Source organism: Budorcas taxicolor, chromosome 5, assembly GCF_023091745.1.
Source record: "Budorcas taxicolor isolate Tak-1 chromosome 5, Takin1.1, whole genome shotgun sequence".
NCBI classification, from domain to species: domain Eukaryota; kingdom Metazoa; phylum Chordata; class Mammalia; order Artiodactyla; family Bovidae; genus Budorcas; species Budorcas taxicolor.
In genome coordinates, this window is record NC_068914.1 from 140,931,643 (window position 1) to 140,952,450 (window position 20,808).

Below are 20,808 nucleotides of genomic sequence, written 5' to 3' on the forward strand. Positions count from 1 at the left end.
GGAACACTTCTGAACTCATTCTGTGTGTCCGCCACCATCACCCTGATACCGAAACCAGACAAAGATATCACACGCAAAAACTTAGTTTTTGTGTCAATTATCACTGATGAGCATGGATGCAAAAATCCTCAACAAAATACTAGCAGACCGACTCCAGCAATATATTAAAAGGTTCAGACACCATGATCAAGTGGGATTTATCCCAAGGATGCAAAGATTTTTCAGTATCTGCAGATATCATATCTACCACATTCACCAACTGAAGAATAAAAATCACATGAGTGTCTCATATATAGAAAAAGCTTTTGATAAAATTCAGCATCAATTTATGGGTAAAAAAAAAAACTCTTCTGAAAGTAGGCATACAAAAAAGTTGAAAAATGAAGCAAATTCCCTAGCAGTCCAGTGGTTAGGACTCTGCAGTTCCATTTCAGGGGGGCACAGGTTTGATCCCTGGTCAAGAAATGTGGGATCCACCCCCCACATGCCACAGCACAACCAAAAAAAAGGGGGGGGCTGTTGAAAGTGGGCATAGAGAGACCATACCTCAGCATAATAAAGGCCATATATGACAACTCCCACACCTAACATTATAGTCAACAGTGAAAGGCTGAAAGCATGTCCTCGAAGATCAGGAAGAAGACAAGAATGCCCAGTCTTGCCATTTTTATTCAACATAGTTTTGGAAGTCCTAGCCACAGAAATCAAAGAAGAAAAATAAAAGGAATTCAAATAGGAAAATAAGTAAATCTGTCATTGTTTGCAGATGACATGATGCTATAGATAGAAAAGCCTAAAGATGCTACTAGAAAACTACTAGAGCTCATCAATGAATTCAGTAAAGTTGCTGGATACAAAGTTAATATACAGACATAGGTTGCATTTCTATACTCTAACAACAGAGTATCAGAAAGAGAAATTAAGAAAATAGTACCACTAATCATTGCATTAAAAAGAATAAAAGACCCAGGAATAAACCTACCTAAGGAGGGAAAAGACCTGTATTCTGAAAACTGTAAGATGCTGATGAAAGAAATCACGCAGCAAAAATGGAAAGATACACCATGTTCTTGGATTGGAAGAATCAGTATCGTTAAAATGAGTATACTACCCAAAGCAATCTATAGATGCAGTGCAATTCCTGTCAAATTACCAATGGCATTTTTCACAGAACTTGGAAAAAAAAAATTAAATTTGTATAGAGACACAGAAGACCCAGAATAACCAAGACAATCTTGTGAAAGAAGAATGAAGTTGGAGGAATCGTACACCCTTACTTCAGACTATACTACAAATTTACAGTAATCAAAACAGTAAGGCACAAAAACATCAATGGAATGGGGTAGAAAGCCCAGAAATAAACCCACACACTTATGGTCAATTAATCTATGACCAAGGAGGCAAGAATATATAATGGAGGAAAGACAGTCTCTTCAGGAAATGGTGCTGGGAAAACTAGACAGCTTCATGTAAAAGAACGAAATCAGAATGTTTTCTAACACCATATACAAGAATAACTCAAAAGGGGTTAAAGAACTAAATTTAAGACTGAAAACCATAAAAGTCCTAGAGGAGAACATAGGCAGAACACACTTGGACATAAAGTATTGTTTTGGAATGATCTTCTGGAGTAATGGAAAATTAAAACAAACAAACGGGACCTAATTAAACTTTTAAAAGCTTCTGCACAGCAAAGGAAACCATAAACAAAATGAAAAGACAACCTATAGACTGGAGAAAATATTTGCAAAGGATGCTACCGACAGGGAATTAATTTCTAAAATATACAAACAGCTCATATAGCTTAATATCAAAAAAACAACCCAATAAAGAAATAGCTGTAAGACCTAAGCAGACATTTCTCTAAAGACTTACAGATGGCCAACAGGTATATGGAGAGATGTTCATATTGCTAATCATTAGAGAAATGCAAATCAAAACAACAAGGTATCACCTCACGCCAGTCAGGATGGACATCATTAAAGAGTCTACAAATAATACCTGCTGGAGAGGGTGTGGAGAAAAGAGAACTCTCTTAACACTGTTGCTGAGAAGGTAAATTGTTATAGCCAGTATGGAGAACAGTATTGCAGTTCCTTAAAAAAGCTAACCATATGATCCTGCAGTCCCACTCCTGGGCATATATCTGAAGAAAACTATAAATAGAAAAGATACATTCACCCTAATATTCACTGTAGCATTATTGACAATAGCCAAAACATGGAAGCAACCCAAGTGCCCTTCAACAGATGAGTGGATAAAGATGTGATGTATATATCTATAATGCTTATGTATGTATATACATATACATATACGTACACACAATGGAATACTGCTCAACCATAAAAAGAATGAAACAATGCTATTTTCAGCAATATGGATGGATCTAGGCATTATCATACTAAATGAAGTCAGAGAAAGATGTATCATCTGATATCACTTATATGTAGAATCTTAAGAAATGATCCAGATGAACCTATATGCAAAACAGAAACAGACTCACAGATGAAGAAAACAAACTTTTGGTTCCCAGAGGCGAAAGCTGGGAGGGAGAGGATAAATTTGGAATTGGGGATTAACATGTAAGTATATAAAATAGATAAACAACAAGGACCTGCTGTATAGCACAGGGAACTAAATTGAGTATTCTGTAATAAACTATAAAAAAAAGAATATGTAATATGTATAACTGAATCCCTTTGCTGTACACTTGAAACTAACACAACATTATAAATTAACTATACTTCAGTTTTTAAAAATTCTGCTTTAAACTTGTCTTCACATGTCATTGTGCTAGGTTTTGGATTTTACTGACTGAATGAAATCTGATCGCTTCAAGGAAACTAGTCATTTTAATCATCGTGTTAAGTTTTTCTCTTTAAAAATGATCATGCTATTACATTATGTCACTTTAACTGTTCTTTCCTTCCTTAGGAGCTGATGCAACAGAATGGGATTGGTTATGTGTTAAATGCCAGCAACACCTGCCCCAAGCCTGACTTTATCCCCGAATCTCATTTCCTGCGAGTGCCTGTGAATGATAGCTTTTGTGAGAAAATTTTGCCGTGGTTGGACAAATCAGTGGATTTTATTGGTAAGTAGCTCAAGTCATATTACAAATCCTTTGGGTTATAGTCTCATGTATGAGTATACCCCTTCCTCCCCTTTTCTCTCATTAGAGAAAAGGAACCTACTTCCCAGATTTTTCGAAAGTCTGAAAACAAGCATGATGCTGCTTATCTCATTCAGGGGCAAGGTGACGTGTGTGCGCCGTGTGTCCCTGAGGGACTGGCCTTGTGACAGCTTAGCTAACTCAAACATTCCCAGGGTTAAGCCTGATGGGATCTGGGATTACAGATTTGCGAGTGTTTGAAAATGGGTTAAACTTTTTTGGGATTAAACTTGCCACCCACTTCATCAGATCCTATAAAAGACTTTTGGAAACTCTGGTGGCATTCCTTAACCTGTTTCTGCCTTGCTGCTGTGCTTTCCCCAGAGAACAGCCAAGTCCTGTGGAAACTAATCCCATTACATTTAAAGTTTTTATGTCACAAGATTCCTAAGCCTCCGTCTGTATGCCAGCAATTTCAAGTATTAATAGTACTGGGTCTAATGAAATTCCAACACACACACTCACATTCGTGTGATCGTTCCTTGGCGATAACTGTGACAGGGTCTGGTCTGGATGGTACTTTGTTCTGCTCACTGGGCCCGTCAGCCCTGGAGCCTCCCCAACTCCCAGCTTCTGGCACTGCTATGACATTTTTGGTGCCTTGAAATCAGGTCTGCTGGTAGGAAATCAGTGACGTTTACTTGAAATGTGGTTTTGGTGGAAAATGGCTAAAGCAACGAGATGGGTTCCTTGCTCCTGGGCAGCACGATGAGGTGTGACTCTTGATGTCCATGTGAGGAGTTTTCCTTGGTTTTCCCCCCAGTCATGAGCTGGAGCACCCTCATCCATAATTAAATATACTCTTGAATTGGTTACTGAAAGTTTTTTTTTTTAAAGAACTGATTCCTTTTAAACAATGTAACTGTGTAAATGAAGCCCCTCACTCTATCCTTTCATCTGTGAGAGGAATTTTCTAAATAGTGCTTTTGGAACTTTGGGTAATTCTGAAACAGATCCCCCTTTTGTCAAGACTTCAGATTGCCAAGACTTCTCCTCTTTAATAGGCATGCATCCTGTGAAACACCAGAAGGTAAATGGCTTAGATAATTTGCATGAAAATCATCACAAACAAAACTCCTATAATTAATTTTTCCCACCATTCTACTTCTAGGAAGTATTCAGCATATCATTCAGTGTTTGCCTCTTTGAAAGACGACGATTATAGTTAATGTTCCCATTAAACGTCACATTGATCCAGAGATAATTGGCTCTGATTTCAGCTAAAAGTACGGTTTCAGAGTCTAAATTCAGAAGAAAACCTGATTCTGTTAAGTCATGACAGTGTCTAAGCTTTAGGAGGGTAGGTAACAAAGAGAGGACTTTGCTTCCAGCTTACTTTTCTTCGACTTCATGGGAGCTATTGGCCACTTTTAATTCATACAAAAGGAACTTTACCATGTTCCAAGTTGGTGAGATACATACCCAAATATATATTGTAATTGTATATCTGAAGATATTTTTACTTACCAGTAGTTCACTTGCTTGGCCCTATTTACTGTTAGGCTCACCACCCTTTTCCCACCCAGACCCAGACCATCCAGTGCAATACCTCCAGCCCACTGTGGAATTCAGCCTGTGTTCACTAGAGGTGTTCATCTCCTCCAGGCCATTTAAAGCCTTGGTTAGTCATGGCAGAGAATATAAAGATGTACCCTCGTACTAGGACTTACTAACTTACAGGCTCGTACATTTATTATTCAGATTAAATTTCAGTTAAGTTCCTGGGTTTGTTGGAAAGGCTCAGGTTTGAGTGTTGCCTTTGCTTTTAGGAGAGGGAGGCAGAGGTGAGCGCAATTGCCTGTCTGTGCTTGGGACCCTGACCAGGCCCCCAGCCCGGCTGGCTGTTGGTACAGACTCCTGCCCCACTTCACCCACAGCAAACTCAGGGCTTTTGTAAGCAATACAGGGAGGTAATTAAGAGGATATACTTTGGAGCCAGACTGTATTTGAATCCTGCCTCCCTTGGTTATCAGTTAAGTAATTCTGGGTGAGTTACTGAAAATTCTCTGTTCCTTAGTCTGCTGATCTGATGACTGAAGACAATGTATTTATCTTATAAGGTATATTGTATATCTGTATATACCTTATAAGGATATTATATGGATTAAAATAGATAATACATATAAACACTTTGCACAGTGCCCGACTTGTAACTGGGTCTTAAATAGTAGCTGAACTAAAAAATTATCTGAGAAGCCTTTTTTTTTTTTCCTTAGAGGTGTCCTCTGTCACCTCAGTTACTACTTCCTCCATTTTCACCTTTGTAACTTCTCCCCTTCGTCCATTTCATTTGCTATCTTTTTTTAAATTAATTCATTTTTCAATTGGATAATTCCTTTACAGAATTGTGTAGGTTTCTGCCAGATATCAACATGAATCAGACATAGGTATATATATATAGGTCCCCTCCCTCTTGAACTTCCCCCACCTCCTCTTTTTTAACCTAGAATTGATTAAAAAAAAATAGGCAAAATTGAAATATATCTTTTTCTTATCCTTGGATTGCTGTAGTGGCAACCTGCTTTTCCCAGTTTTCCCCATCCATGCCTTCTTATTGCCCCTATTCAGCACCTGCAGAGGCTACTTAAGTGTCTCGGGTCCTTCGCCCGAGTTTCCTAGACTCTCCAGCGGCTGCTCCCCACCTTTGAACCTCCTTTCCAGTCCCTTCCCACCCAGCACGCACCAGGCAGGCCTCTTTTCTGAGCAGTGGTCCAGCCCCACTGTGGCTCTTTGTTGAATGTTTCCCTTCTCTCCTCCAGGTCTATGGGCATTCCTTCCTTTGCCTTAAGAGACTCAGCTTAGCACACAGTTCTGGCAAGAAATGTATTCTAATGAGCTCCACTTCAGTATAATCACTTTTTAATTAGATTTTTAAAATACACCATCCAAACAGTTGTAATTGTAAGAGCAGTATAAATACCACACAGAAAATTTGAAAAACAGAGAAAAGGAAACCTATACCCTCAACATCCTAACGCATCTGTTACCATCATCACTTTATTTCCTTCTGGCCTTTTTCAATGTTTTTATAAAGATTACCTTTTAAAATATGTATTGGCCAGCGAGCCTGTGTACACAGGGTGTATACTGTGTGCTCAGTGTTCAGGACTTTGAGAGAGTGTTAGAAGCAAAACCCTTCTCGGCCCTTCGAGTCTAATTCTGAGATAATTATTAAAAATCAGAATACTGTCAACATTAAAAAAATATTAAAAATATTTCAAGCCAGTCTATTTCCAGTAAGAATTTGAAGCAGCTTACAGGAAGAGGTTGGGATCAGAAGGTAACACACATTCACCCCTATTACCATTAAAATGGAATGGAAGATCAAGAACCAAGTAATACGTGGCTAGCAAAGGTACAGTAAAATCCAAATCACAGTTCCTTATTGAAATTGAGTGAAAACCTTGGCTTTGAGCTTCTCAGTAGCCAAAGTGAAGAAGGAAGTACTAAGAGCAGTCTAGGCTAAATACTGCCTGGTAAAGAGGAGGAAGAGAGCTGTGGAGGCCCAGGAAGTCGTGGACTTTGTGGACATGAGTTTATATACCATTATGTTGTCTAGCGTGTCCTTATTTCTTTGTTTCAGTGTTGTCTTGCATCCCTTTGTTATTGTTTTATTGTGTTTGATTTCGCTATTTAAAGGGGAGCTGCTTGATTGTTCCTGTACTACCTCAAAGCCCTTCAGTGTTCTGTACATAACAAATAATGCATCATGTACGTTAGCTGTTTGTAATATGTATAACAGAGGTGGTGAGACTGGAGTTGCCTTGTATTATTCAACTGCCAGAGCAGAGTCTCTGGGATACCTGTTAATTACAAGAATATTAACATAAGGCTTGATAAACTTTTGATAATCAGTGAAAACAGGAATGAAAAGAGGAGTTGATGGCAGCAGGTCAGCATACAAGAAAACTGTTCAGAACTGAGGCAGTCATAGTACCGACTGAAATGGTGGCTGCTTCCAGGCTCTGGGGTAACTTGATCCTTACCCACGAGAAAGCTTTTAAAGCTCATCTACAGTGAGAGGTGGCAGGACTGTGTGATTGAATTCACTTGGTTCTTGGTTCTAACAGAGTCCTACCATGTTACGGGCAATTAGCATGACGCAGTGTGACAGTATGGTCTCAGGGAAGAAGTCAAAGTTCGCTTGGTCCTCGTTAAAGTGACCTACTAAACCGGATTCATGGTGCACGCATGGTTTCTCCCTTGAGTTCAGCAAATAAAGTTCAGGAACCACTTTATGTCGTAGCAAAGTCTCCTGGAGAAAAATGGGGAAACTATTTTTCTATGAGGAAGATGGGTTCTGAGCTGGCGTTTGAAGTTCTTGATGTGGCATCTTTTTACATTGTGATGTAGTCTCACTGTGACTAGGTCTCTCCCCTCCCCACCACCCTGCTTTTTACCCAGTAATGTGTATCACATATGTTTAAAATGAAAAAGTGCTTTTAAAATTTAATCTCATATGTTTAAATCATTATGTCATACACCTAAAATACAACGTTATATGTCAATTGATGCCTCAAAACTGGAAGAAGCTCTTAGCAAAAAGCTGAAGGGTCAGACAACATGGGTAAACAAAATATTAGCTAAAATCGTAGGATTTTGGATGTTATTTTCTTTTATACTATTCTGTATTTCTGAAGTTTTCTATGCCAAGCAAGTAGAATCATGTGATCACAGTGTATGATTTATACTCAGAGTAGTTAAAGTAATACATAATGTAAAAAGTGCAGTGAAATGTATTGAATGAGAAGCAACCTGGATTAGGGACAAATTGCTTATTAACACATGTGGGGACTTTCTCTGTTCTCTATGAAAATGGTGGGGAAATCGTGTTCCCCTACCTCCTTAAAAGAGTATTGAAAGGAAAAATAGATAAGTATCAAGAAGAGGGGCTTTCCTTTGCATCAGCAGGTGAAGGACATTGTGTGAGTAAATGGAAACACCGTTTCACTGCTGAACAAAGTTGTTAGTGAACTTTTCTGAATTTGACTCCTACAGAGAAAGCAAAAGCCTCCAATGGATGTGTCCTCGTGCACTGCTTGGCGGGGATCTCCCGTTCCGCCACCATCGCCATCGCCTACATTATGAAGAGGATGGATATGTCCTTGGATGAAGCTTACAGGTGAGGGCAGGAACACACCCTGTGCAAGTGGCTTCTCCTTTGACCTGAATCATGAGATATGAGAATGGGTGACCAGGATTATTTTAGTTAACACTCTACAGGTGACTTGATTTTTAAATGTTTAAAGATTGGAGGAAAATGTATTTTTATAATTTAGCACTAATTCTGCCCTCCCATGTGTGAAGTGCATTCTCAGCTGCTTTATTAAGTTTGAAAAAAGTGAAAGATGCTCAGTCATGCCCAACTCTTTGTGACCTCATGGACTCTAGGCCGCCAGGGTCCTCTGCCCATGGGGTTCTGCAGGCAAGAATACTGGAGTGGGTTGCCATTCCCTTTTCCAGAGGATCTTCATGACCCAGGGATCGAACCTAGGTCTCCTGCACTGCAGGCAGATTCTTTACCATCTGAGCCACCTGGGAAGCCCTGAGTTTTTTAAGAACGAGCAAATCTAGAGATCTTTCCCTAGTTGGAGAAATATCATTTGTTCTAATTTACACATGAGAAAAAATGCTCCAAGAGAATACTCATTATAGAATTCCTACTGTGCTTCAGACTCTCTCGCTTTCACTGACGATAAAGTCCAGTATATGTAAGTATCAAACCAAACAATTGTCAAACTCCATTCACAATCTAGACTTGCCCAGTTTTTTTTAATATTTATTGAAGTATAGTTGATTTACAGTGTTGGTAATTTCTACTGTGTGGCAAAGTGATTCAGCTATGCAGGCACATATTTTTTTAATATTCTTTTCCATTATGGTTTATCACAGGATGTTGAATATAGTAGGACCTTGTTGTTTATCCAGCCTATATATAATAGTTGGCACCAGCTAATCCCAAGCTCCCAATCGTTCCATCCCCGACTCTCCTCCCCCTTGGCAGTCACAGGTTTGTTCTTATGTCTGTTTCTGTTTCGTAGATATGTTTGTGTTTTAGATCCCACGTAGAAGTGATACATATGGTATTTCCCTTTCTCTTTCTGACTGTACTTGGTATGATAATCTTGAGGGCCACCCATGTTGCTGCTTCTGGCATTATTTTATTCTTTTTCATGGCTGAGTAATATTTGTTTGTGTGTGTGTGCACACATCTTCTCTATCCATTCATCTGTTGGTGAACATTTAGGTTTCCATCTTGACTACTGTGAATAGTGCTGCTATGAACATTGATGTGAATGTATTTTTTGAAATTATACTTTTGTCTGAGTATATGCCCAAGAGTGGGATGCTGGATCATATGGCAACTCTATTGTTAGTTTTTTGAGGAACTTCTGTACTGTTTTCCATAGTGGCTGCACCAATTTACCTTCCCATCAACAGTGTAAGAAGGTTCCCTTTTCTCCATAACCTCTCCAACATGCATTATTTGTAGACTTTTCAGTGATGGCCATTCTGATTTGTGGGAGGTGATATCTCACTGTAGTTTTGATTTGCATGTCTCTAATTAGCGATGACAGACATCTTTTTCATGTCCCTGTTGGCCATCTGTATGTCATCTTTGGTGAAATATTTATTCAGGTCTTCCGCCCATTTTTTGATTGGGTTGTTTGTATATTTTAGAAATTAAGCCCTTGTCAGTCACATCATTTGCAAATATTTTCTCGCATTCTTGGTTGTCTTTTTGTTTTATGGTTTCCTTTGCTGTGCAAAAGCTGCTAAGATTGATTGGTCCCATTTGTTTATTTTGGTTTTTATTTCTATTACCTTGGGAGACGGTCTTAAGAAAACATCAGTACAATTTATGTCAGAGAATGTTTTGCCTATGTTTTCTTTTAGTTATATGGTGTCATGTCTTATATTTAAGTCTTAAAGCCATTTTGAGTTTATTTTTTAATGTATGATGTGAGGGTGTATTCTGACCTCATTGATTTGCATGTGGCTGTCTGTAGACTTGCCCAGATTTTGCAATGTATACTTTTGACTGGGTTGTCCCCAATCTCATTGTCCAGACAGAAGGCAGCCAATGACAGCAGCACCAAGGACTGGGGTTCTGTTGAGGGACGTATGAAGCAGAGCCCTCTGTGTATCTTGTTGGATAGAGGTGGATAATCTCCATGTGATAATGGATCAATAAATATATGCACACAGAACCAGACCTGTTGTAACAATAGGATTTTTTCCTCAAATTGGAAAATTTGGAACAAAGAAATGAGCTACTTGAACAGCTCACTGGAAGAAGAAAGTGGGGAGGCAGATCCTCCTGAATGCCACACAAACCAGCAGGAAAGGCACCCTCATATCCTCATGGGGGTCTTAGCATGAAGACCCTGTATTTACACTTGTCACAGTTAAGTCAGTTATTTCTGGCTTTGTTAATTTGCTTTAGGTTACATATTTCTAAGGAGTTTATTTTTGAGTTTTCTCTTTCCTTCCTTATTCAACTTCTTAGGGTAGTTTCACTCCTACATCTTCTGAGGCATGTCCGTGAGAATCAGGGGCCACTAAAGAACGTATCTACCACTTCTGAGTCTTTGTTTCTGCCATGAAATGGAAAAGCTGTTTACTACTAGTTTTGATCCCTTGGTGACTCTTTTAACAAGGTGGTTACAGGAATGAATCCAGATGTTAGACCTGGTTTTGAATCCCAGCCCCATACTTCAATAACTGTGTGACTGGGGCAGTTCACATAAGGACTGTGTGTACCTCTGTGATGGTAGGTAGTTTTGAGGGCTGACTGAGCTGATACTCTTGTTAGTGCATTAACATCATGCTTAGCAGACAGAGTCCACTGTGTGACTCGTTATTCTGTCCCATTAAATACAAAGAGCAGGGAACTGGGAAGTGTGTGCTTTGATGCTCTGGCTGTCTGATAGCCTCTCTCTTTTGGTCATTAAAAATGTGAAATGTCTCGAAGTCACTGTGGGGACTGTGTCATTGGAAAGTTGAAGGTGGCATGGCTGTTAAGCTGTACTTCTGATGGGAACACCAGTGCAATGGCGGGGTAGGGGTGAGGGTGTCCCAGGTGGTGAGGAGAGAATCATCTCTTACCAGCTGCACTGGAAACACTGTGCATGCTGAAGTCGCTCAGTCGTGTCTGACTCTTTGTGACCCCGTGGACTGTAGCCCACCAGGCTCCTCCTTCCACGGGGATTCTCCAGGCAAGAATACTGGAGTGGGTTGCCATACCCTCCTCCAGGGGATTGTCCCAACCCAGGGATCGAACCCAGGTCTCCTGCATTGCAGGCGGATTCTTTACCAGCTGAACTAACCAGGGAAGCCCACTGGAAGCCTTAAGTCCTTGAAAACAGGGAGGATGAACCTAGAACTTTTGGGGCTGGGCTCCTTGCTTTCTAACATCCTCAGGGTCGTCTGTAAAGCTCCGCAAGGCAGAGGCCCTCACCTCCTCCACCCACTCCCTGAACTTCTAAACCAGCCATCTTCCAAAGGTCTTGGGAGGACCTCTCTGATAATTCCCTCTCACCTCTTCACTTACTCCAGCTTAATCACTTTAACAGGTCAGCTGTCAGATTCAAGCCTTTTTGGTTTTTCCCTCTCCTCACAGATTTGTGAAAGAAAAAAGACCTACTATATCTCCCAACTTCAATTTCCTGGGCCAGCTCCTGGACTACGAGAAGAGGATTAAGAGCCAGACCGGGACCGCTGGGCCCAAGAGCAAACTGAAGCTGCTGCCCCTGGAGAAGCCAAGCGAGCCAGTCGCCGGGCCCGGCCCCTTGGAGGGCGCACAGGGGAGCCAGCTGCCCCCAGGGCCACCCCACGGCCGCCCGGCTCCTGCTCCCTCCGAGGGGGCGGGGCCCCAGCCTGCGCCCCCCAGCACGGCCCCCGACGACGGCCCCCTGGTCCAGGCGCTCAACGGGCTCCACCTGCCCCCAGACAGGCTGGAGGACAGTGGCCGCCTGAAGCGCTCCTTCTCGCTGGACATCAAGTCGGTGTCCCCAACGCCCGGCGGGCTGTCATCCCCCGAGGCCGCCCTGGAGCTCTACAAGCCCGCTGCCTCCAGCCTGGAAGGCGCGGGCAAGCCCTGCCAGTTCTCTCCGGTGCAGGAGGTGTCAGAGCAGACGCCGGAGGCCAGCCCGGACCATGAGGAGGCCCCGCCGCCCCGGCCCTCTGACGGCAGCGGCCAGGGTGCGCGGCCCCGGCCGGGGAGGCCCCTGTGGTCGCCCCTGCACCGCAGCGGGAGCGTGGAGGACCGCGGGCAGCCCCGCTTCCTCTTCGGCCTCTCGGCCAGCCAGCAGCACCTGGCCACGTCGGCCACGGGGCTGGGCCTGGAGGGCTGGCACTCGGACCTCCTGGCCCCCCAGACCTCCGCGTCGGCCCTGACCAAGAGCTGGTATTTCGCGCCAGAGCCCCCACACTTCTACTCGGCCTCGGCCGTCTATGGGGGCCGCGCAGGCCACCCTGCCTTCAGCTGCAGCCAGCTGCCCACGTGCGGCGGGGACCCTGGGCACTCGGTGCGCCGGCGCCACAAGCCTGGCGACAGGGCCGACTCCCGGCGCAGCTGGCACGAGGAGAGCCCCTTCGAGAAGCAGTTCAAGCGTCGAAGCTGCCAGATGGAGTTCGGTGAGAGCATCAGGTCCGAGAACCGGTCGCGGGAGGAACTGGGCAAGGTGGGCAGCCAGTCAAGCTTTTCAGGCAGCATGGAAATCATCGAGGTCTCCTGAGCAGAAGGACACTTGTGACTCCCGTGGACAGGGCTTGTCTTGTTCACGAAAACTAATTCCCTGTAAATCTGAAATATATATATGTACATATATATTTTTGGAAAATGGAGCTATGGTTTAAAAACAACACATGGATCCACACCATTCTTTTTTTTTTTTTAACATCTGCAGTTGAGAGAGCAGCTAATACTTCTCTCAACACAAATGGAAGGGCCCAGGCCAGCTTTCCACCAGACACGTCACACAGTTCTATGCAATGGATTGCACATCCTCCCCTTCTTACTAGATTGAGTTCTACTTGGAGTTGGAGGACGGAAGCCCCCACCGTTCTCTTGTTGTGCTACAAAGAGATCTCAGATCCTAGTCCTGTCTGGTCCCTTCCGAAGTGCACCTTAGCGCTGAGACTGAGCCAGCCTGTGGGTCGGGCGGGGAGACCCCGTTAGGAACAAAACCTAATGGTAAATCAACAAGGAACCATCACGTCCAAAGCTGAGGCACAGATCCAAGCGCACCCGCCAGCCGCTGAGCTGGCCAGCGTCACTCTGCTGACCGACCATTAGGGGGCCTTGCCAAGACCTACTTTAGAGCAACCCCAGTACCTCAGACAGAAAGTCGGGGCTTTCACCACTACCAGGCCTGGTGGCCCGGTTTCTAGGCATTGTGAACAGGTAGGTAGCTAGTCACACCTTTCGACCAGTTTAGACGATCTCTGCAGGCATTTCCAATTAGGCCTGGATGGAAGTGGTCCAGCTCCTCTTTCTTCTCGGCTTTGTGAAGAAGGAAGACAAAGCTATCTGAGATCAACTGAACAGCCAGGACTCTGGCGGCATGGTGATTTAAGCTAATATTGGGAGGCTAAATGAGTCTACCTCCCTCTTTCTAAATCAAAAGAACTGTTCAAGATGGGCTTGTTAATCCTGGGAAGTAAAGGTTAACCTGGTTTCAAGCCAGATGTGAATTTATTTGGTAGCAGAGCAGCACCCCCTTCAAGGTCTCAGCCAAACTAGGTATTTTCTATTTTGGTTTCACTGCACAGAGGTATTTTGTGAAAATGGAACAATAAAGTGGAATTTTATTGCAAACAACAAGAGGCAGAAAATTGTGGAAGGACAAGATCAAACTACTGAGGAGCAGCTGCTGCTGCTAAGTCGGCTATTATTTTCTCAGTAGTTTTTTTTCCCCCCTTAGCATGTGACGAAGGTGGTATTTTCTACGATTTCCTTAGGCTTTCATACCGCTAGGGCTGAGAGGCTTTCGTAAGCCAGGAATGCTCAGAACTAAACGGTATAGAAAGGTGAGGAGGCGGACAAATTTTGTTTCATCGCAAGCAGAGTGGAAAGACACACCCACACTATTCTCAAACTACCCGCAGCATTTTTTAGTAGAAGGGACACCAAAATGGAGCGGGACCAAGTGGTCTCAGTCCATACCTACAATCACTGTATGGAATCAACCCTGGCAGCTGAAACTAGGTGATTAGAACAAGTAAACAAGTGATAGTACTTACCTGCTTTTAAACTTCCTGGCTTGAGTTTCGTCAGCTACAGTCTGGTCCTGTTTTGAAGCCTTAATTCACGTCAGCAGCTTTTTTTTTTTTTTTAAGGGTGGTGGGTGGGTGTTCGTGTTATTCTTTACTGTAAGTGTAGCTAGTTGCTGACTCATATCTCAGGTTTTTCTACGTGTGAGAAATGGACAGTCCTTTGAGTCGGATGTGACTTCATGTTTCTTATGGTGACTGCTAAAACCAGCATAGAATGACATGATTCAAAACTGACTTGATCGTGACAATTCTGAGCTTCATAGAACATAACTGGTTATGCACAAATAATGGGTTGTGATATGGGTGTAAAATGAAGTGAGTAAACTGTGTAGGGAGTGCATTGTTACCATACTGGAAAGGTTCTGTTAAGTTTAGCTTTTCTCTATACATGCAAATTCTGGGTGTAATCAGACCCAATTGTCAAGGTTTCACACATTGATTTTTGATGTGTTACGTACACACGCACCAACCATGTAACAGCTCCCAGCTTCCAGAGTCTGGTCACAACTGTGGAACATTTTTGAGAAGTGAAAGCAATGGCTCCAGTGCTGTCTGTTTCAGGAGGGCTGTGGGATTTGGTTTTAATGAGATCTTTGGGCTGAACTGGTCTTCCAACCTTCGGGATTTCTCTTGGCCATGGTCCCCTTCCTTCCTGTGACCAATGTGGTCCTATGCTACAGCTTTTAGTTCTTGGTCACTAATGTCAAATAATCAGCCCTCAGAATGGAGACTTCCCAGCTGAGGAGACAGCTTCTCAGGTCAGCCCTGGAGCCACATGGGTGGCCATGGGCCCCGAGTGGCTGGTTCTCTGCACCGTGAATCGGAGAGGGAGTGCTGGAGCCTACCAGATGATACAGAATGGTGATAGTAAACAGCAGAACTAGACTTCGATGTGAGAAATGCTGGAAAATGGTTTAGGACATTTGTAAAGTTGGGCGGGAAGACTGTATAAATGTTTAATATGAATATAGTGTTCTTTTGGAGTAAGGCAAGCTGTTGAATGGTTACAATTGTGCATTTCTCATTCTGATGTGTCATGAATGTTAATATGATGAAATAAAATCAAAACTGGTACCTGTTTATACATAAACATGAGAAGGGACCTCTCTCTGCAGCATGTTCAAGGGGTTAGGGAGGCCGTGGTGGGGCCTGGCCTGCAGAGGGTTCAGCTCAAGGCGAAACGCTGAGTCTTCAGCCTGTGTCACAGGCTCCACCCTGCACAGGGAACGCGCGTCAGAGCTAACAGTCTACTGCCGTCATCTTCATCCTCTCATGGGTACATCAGATGCACACTATGGCATAGAAACCTCAAAGGTGAACATTTGCTGACTGGCTGAATCCAGAATGGTGCAGGGTAGGAAGAAAAAAGACAAACATTCATGGTGCATTTTGTACAGTTTTAGAATTCTTGTAGGAAAAACCGAGGGAAAGTAGTCATTTCAAGATCTGTTCTCCATCCTCGTCATGCACATCCTAATGACCTCTCCGCTTCTAAGTGATGACACGGCACGACGACTCATGAGACAAGAAGCTCAACCTCATCAGGTTGTTAGTTAAAAGAAAAAAAGATGATGCATTAAAGGAATAAAGCATTTACCTTCAGTGCAAGCAGACAGGATACTGATGACACTGGTAATCGCAGGTGACATCATTTCAGTTGGTTGTGAAAGACTTCTGAGTTGAAGTCAGATTTAAGAAAATTTAAAAGTAAGAAGGATTGGATGGAGTGAGTGAAGACCAGAAAGAGCTGTCTTGGCTAGGACCTTGCCAAAAAGTGGAGGTGGGTGTGGGACAGAAGAACAGAAAGACAGTGTTAGTCGTTCAGTTGGGTCCGACTATTTGTGACCCCACAGACTGTAGCCCACCAGGCTCCTCTGTCCATGGGAGTCTCCAGGCAAAAACACTGGAGTGGTTGCCATGCCTTCCCTACCCAAGGATCAAACCCAAGTCTCCTGCATTGCAGGCAGATTCTTTACTGTCTGAGCCACCAGGGAAGGCATAGGAATAAATCTGCCTTAAGATGTAAGGTGGCAGGAGGGAGAACATGCCTCGGTGAGAGGCTTTGGATGGGAACTTGTAGGGGTTGGAAGGCCCGAAGGTCAAGCCAGTTACGACTTAGACAGACTTGAGGGCCTCTTGGGGCCCACCAGCCGTAGCAAGCTGGCATCGAAGGGCTAGTTTGGGTGTGACATGACCAGACCAGGGCTCAGGCTAAGGGGAAGCAGGGGGGGTGCAGCTGTGAAGGGTCAGGCGTACACAAGGGGACAAGGGGACAAGAACTTCATCATCAGGACCCTCACTGTCATTTTATCGTAGATGCTCCCATCTGGTGGTTTTCCTTTTCTGACACTAAGCAGAAATGTTTTTGGTCTAGTAAACAAAATTTTACTTCCCTGGTGGCTCAGATAGTAAAGCGTCTGCCTACAGTGCAGAAGACCCAGGTTCAATCCCTGGGTTGGGAAGATCTCCTGGAGAAGGGAATGGCAACCCACTCCAGTATTCTTGCCTGGAAAATCCCATGGATGGAGGAGCCTGGTAGGCTACAGTCAAAATTTAGGTCTAGGGGCTTTTTCTCTATAAATATTACTCTTCTCCTTCTCTCAATGAAAGAGGAAAGTGAGTTATTTCTTGCATTGTGTGTGGCTCATTCATCCTTGTACAGCAAAATTATACTTGGTTATTATCTTTGAAATGTTGCAAAAATCAACCATGAGAATTACCACAGCACCAACTTGGGAGAAGTCTGCAAGTCAATCATATTGTTGCAGTTTATGTACACAGATACCAAGCTGGTTATCTATACCAAAGGAATGAAACTTGTTTTTATTCCTTTGGTTCTGGCTAACACTGGAGTCGGTTCAAAATGCTTTCTTGTAGGACATGCAGAGTATGACTTTGGAGGAGGGTGTCACAAGCAAACAGGATAACTGGGAGAGGGTTAATAGCTCAGTGGTGGCCTAGCTTCTCTGGTCAGGGGAAGTATGACAGTTTCAAAGACATATTAAAAGCTTTTAGCATAAATTTTGCTTCACTATATAATAAAAGGTAGCAACAGTAATTTGCCTTGATTGGTGAAGAAAATTAATCGAATCATCAATAAGTTCCATCCTGTCTTATGTTGACACTGATGACCCTGAACAAACTCCTTAGAGTAATGGACACACACAGCCAGCCCACCACATGAGTACTGCTTATACTAATAAGCAACTAGATTTAGTTGCCAAAAAAGTTTTAACATTGTGGTTTGAAGCATGGGAATAATTAAGTTTTCTTTCCCTCTGTAGTCCCAACATCTGCATGGGAGGTACATGCCTTGTGTGTGTGCAAGAAATTCAGTGTTACCAACCACAAACCAGAAAACAACAATGACATCTCTTAGGCACTGTGTAGCTCTTAACAAAGGAATGAAAGTCAGGGTGAGGGGAAAGCAAAATTATTTCTCTCAAAATTAAGAAAACACCTACACCTAAAAATTCCACAAGAAAACATTTCCCTTCTCTCTACTCTGCCTTTCAGTTTTTAGCATCAACATTTCAAGTAATTTCCAACTGCGTACTACATATCCAGGTTTAGCTGAGAGGTAAACAAAATAGGAAGATAAAATTTTCAATTACTCTAGGAAACAGCAAACCCATTACACTCCCAAAATCTGTTCAAGAAAGTAAAGTATTGAGGAGGGAAAAGTGAAATGTTACCAGTCAGCGTTCAATCCATGAAGAACCGTTAGGAATGAAATAGAATAAGGAGGTTGTTCAAGAGACTTACCTTAAGCAATTAATTACAGGAGCTGGTCAGAGTCCTGGTTCAGCTGTTTCTTTGGTCGGGAAAGCAGCTGGATGGGCGGTGGGGAGGGATGGGTGGTGGGGGATGGATGGATGGGTGGTGGGGAGGGATGGGTGGGTGGTGGGGATGGGTGGGTGGTGGGGATGGATGGGTGGTGGGGATGGATGGGTGGGTGGTGGGGATGGATGGGTGGTGGGAATGGATGGGTGGTGGGGATGGATAGGTGGTGGGGATGGATGGATGGGGTGATGGGGATGGATGGGCAGTGGGGATGGGTGGTGGTGGACGGAGGGATGGAGGGATGGGCGGTGGGGGATGGATGGGTGGGTGGTGGGGATGGATGGATGGGTGGTGGAGGATGGAGGGATGGGTGGTGGGGATGAATGGATGGCCAGTGGAGGATGAAGGGATGGGCAGTGGGGCATGGAGGGATGGGTGATGGGGATGGAGGGATGGGTGGTGGAGGATGGAAGAATGGGTGGTGGGGGAGAGCCAGGACACCTGAAGCCTGCAACAAGCTAGAACCAGCATCTGGCTCCACCAGAACCCACACTGGCCTCGTCCCTTCTCTAAGCCCTCATCCTTTGTGCTGCAGAAGACCTAAGGAGACGCTGGCACTCATACCTGATCCAAGATGCTGAAAAGCTGCAGGCAGAGTTCTGGGGAGCTGGCCCAGCTGCTGCCCACACCATAGGTGCAACAGATCCCTGAAAATGTGCACAAGATGCAATAGGGGCTGACCAACAGCGACTTTCATCAAGCACGCACGCATGTTGCTTTACTTCCACTAGCAAAGCTCATGCAAATTCCTCTTGTGGCCAACCCTAATCAAAAAGGGACAGGGAAGGGAATTCTGGGAAATGTAATCCAATTTGGCCAAAGTGGACAACACTGCAAAACCACCACATACCATAAATAATAAATTAACTAGAATTATTTCAAAACACATATCTGCCTATTGTTCTTACTGCCTCTTCCCAGTAATAAGTAGCCTGTGGACCCAAATCTAAGTTAATACCATGTTTTGTCTAGCATCTTTATAAGAAGGAAAAGAACTGGATGGAGAGGTGGCTGGCAGAGAAGTTTTGCACGCTGTGCTAGGTTGCCTTTTTGCCACATACAAACCATCTCAGCTGCAATGGAACAGTGAGAAAGCGCTGTCCTCCTAGGCCTAGTGACATAGTTTGTCACTGTGTTATGTGCTTTTATTTATAAATTGTATTAAGTGCAGTGAGGATTATAGGACCTCACCCCTGAGCTGTTCTTACAGCTTGGTAGACAACCAGCCCTTCCTTCTTTGAAGGCTACAAGCTACTTGATGTTTAGAACCAAGTTCTGATATCACAGGAACTCAAAAGACAAAGATGGTGAGGGCTGAAAAATGCCACGTTCTGTCAGTCTAGTGGAAGGGAAGATGAGAATGCCTTGTATTATTTTTTTCAGCTTTTCTGCCAGTTAGAAGTTAAAAAAAAAAAAGTGAAGTTAGGAAAAAGGGGGTGTTTATGTAGCCACATCAGATACTAAAAGGTATTATGAAATTTTAATATTAAAAGTATGGGGGGGAAAAAAGCACGAAACAGTATGAAGACAAAGATCAATGGGTTCAAATAAAGTCCAACACCAGATTCTCCATTACCCGAAAATTTAATACACGAGAGGAACACTGCAACGTGGCAGTGGTGGGGGGGGGGGGGGTCATTATTTAACAAACACTGTGGCCTCCCCATCCGTGACGTTTCCTAGAATAACCTTAGCTACTCAGCAGGCTTCTAAAATTACAGAACATCTTTCCTGATGTGAACTCTGATGAACTGCTCTAGAAATGGTTTAAAGCCCCACTAAAATCCTGACCGTCAAAGGCATTTATAAGGACAAGCTTCTCAGGGCCCCCGATTCGGTGCTCTGGGACAACCTAGAGGGACAGGGTGAGGAGGGAGGTGGGAAGGGGGTTCAGGAGGCGGGGGGACCACAAGTATACTTGTGGCTGATTCAGGTTGATGTATGGCAAAAACCACCACAATATTGTGAAGTAATTACCCTCTAATTAAATAATTAAAAAAAAAACAGGAGGGAATACAACTTGGAAAAAGAAGAAAAAGAAGAGCTTCTTTCACCAGAATGGCCCCCAAACCTCTGATCTCTGAAAGTCTAGCTCCCCACGCCCAGGGCAGGGCTTCCAACCCCTCCCTGGCTCCCTCAGGCCACTTCACCTTCCTGGGCTGGGTGTCTGTCTACCCACTGTCCTCATGGTGCAAAGAAGTGGTTCCCAGAAGGGTGCTCTCCGAGGAAGGCAGACACCATCTTGGCCTCTTCATTTGGCTCTGGGTTCCAACCTGTCTTTCCGGCTCTGAAAGAGTGAACCATCTTCATATGTTTTGGGCCTTAGAGAATTCTAGAAGCTGTTGACTTTTACATCATGTCTAAAATTTTAGAAAATTATATTTTCCATTGAGCTTGGAGTGTTTATACTTAAGCCATCATGCAGTTGTTGTATCCTCTACATTTTACTCTGGGTTCTAAGAACCTTACAGGATAGTGTCTGATCAAACTCAATCAAAATCTGATTAGAAGAA

General features: G+C 43.6%; 1 protein-coding gene across 2 annotated transcripts in view; it reads left to right on the plus strand.

The window, feature by feature from the left end:
• The window catches only part of DUSP16 (dual specificity phosphatase 16), a 90,338-nt gene extending 74,820 nt beyond the window's left edge, over nt 1-15,518 (plus strand). For both annotated transcript variants that reach the window (XM_052640463.1, XM_052640464.1), the window contains 3 exons: nt 2,935-3,094; nt 8,171-8,294; nt 11,796-15,518. In XM_052640463.1, the coding sequence (XP_052496423.1) occupies nt 2,935-3,094; nt 8,171-8,294; nt 11,796-12,912 (1,401 nt within the window). In that variant the 3' untranslated portion in view covers nt 12,913-15,518. The remainder of the gene's footprint in view (nt 1-2,934; nt 3,095-8,170; nt 8,295-11,795) is intronic.
• Nucleotides 15,519-20,808: the final 5,290 nt, after the last annotated feature.